Here is a 1,139-nt window from a genome sequence, read left to right as displayed (position 1 = left end):
CATCGTATAATTGAAGAACAAGTTGCCTATACTACAAAACGTGATGCTGAGATTGCTGCTCTTGAAGCAGAACACTCCAAAGTTGTGGCTGAGCAACAGAAGAAGATAGAGCACTTGGAAAAGTTCATGCGTACGATGTGTCCGGCCTATGTTGAATTCCAAGAGTCTGAATCAAGTGATGCATCCACCGCCTCTCCAACACAAAGAACATCTCCTTCTTAGGTTACTTCTTAAGCTACTTATTCGGCTACTTATTATGTTTAGAACCTCTTTTGGTTATTATGAACTTGTCACTTTGGGATGATGTGTCAATCATAGTTTTTGATTGATCACTTTTGGTTCTCTTTTTGTGGTTCTCTTTTTGTAATTGCTAATGTGGTGAAAAAATTACTATTGTGGTGAACTTTGGTTATTAAAAATATGAATTTTAGGTTTCTGTTTGATTAGAAATTCGATTTATAAAATAAAACAAAACAATTATGGTTTTAATCACTATAGTCGTCAAACCAGTCGTCGTAACATAGTCATCAAATAGTCGCTAAATAGTAGCCACTGAGTCGTATAATTTAACGACGAATTCACAACTATTCGTAAACAACTTCTGTCAATATTTTATTAATCGTAACATAGTCGTCCAATAGTCGTAACTACTAACGACTAAATTACGACTATGTTTACGACTACATGCCATAGTCGTAACATAGTCGATATTTACCGACTATGTTACAACTGAATTTCCTTACCGACTGCCGATTTACGACAACAGTTATTAGTCGTAATTTAGTCGTTATGTATGATTTAGCGACTATATAGTGACTAATAGTGCAGTCGTAAATCACCTGTTTTCTTGTAGTGGTGGAAGAAGCTTGTCTTAGAATAATATGTCTAGAGATTAGCTCAAAGTTTGCTTGAGATTTGTTGACCAAGTTAGATAACCACAATGGTTAGTTCAGCCCATGAATCCCTCCTCAGGACCTTCTTTGTTTATAGATTTTAAAGTCTTAATCCTGTTGCTTGCTTGTTGTTTGATTTGTATTTGCATTGCTCTGTTTTTATTGTGTTGCTCTGTTTTTGCGTTTAGTCCAGCTCGACCCTGCACTCGATCAACACTCGATCGAGTGCTTGCTCGAGTTCATCCC

At 36.3% G+C, this 1,139-nt stretch overlaps 1 protein-coding gene across 1 annotated transcript in view; it reads left to right on the top strand.

Annotated features, from left to right (window-relative positions):
- Positions 1 to 222, top strand: part of LOC104715307 — a 2,710-nt gene extending 2,488 nt beyond the window's left edge. Inside the window, exon 4 of the mRNA XM_010432724.1 lies at positions 17 to 222. Coding sequence (XP_010431026.1) covers positions 17 to 222 — 206 coding nt within the window. The remainder of the gene's footprint in view (positions 1 to 16) is intronic.

Source organism: Camelina sativa, chromosome 9, assembly GCF_000633955.1.
Source record: "Camelina sativa cultivar DH55 chromosome 9, Cs, whole genome shotgun sequence".
NCBI classification, from domain to species: Eukaryota; Viridiplantae; Streptophyta; class Magnoliopsida; order Brassicales; family Brassicaceae; genus Camelina; species Camelina sativa.
The sequence above is the reverse complement of the archived record's forward strand: the minus strand, read 5'-3'. Positions and strand labels throughout refer to the sequence as shown.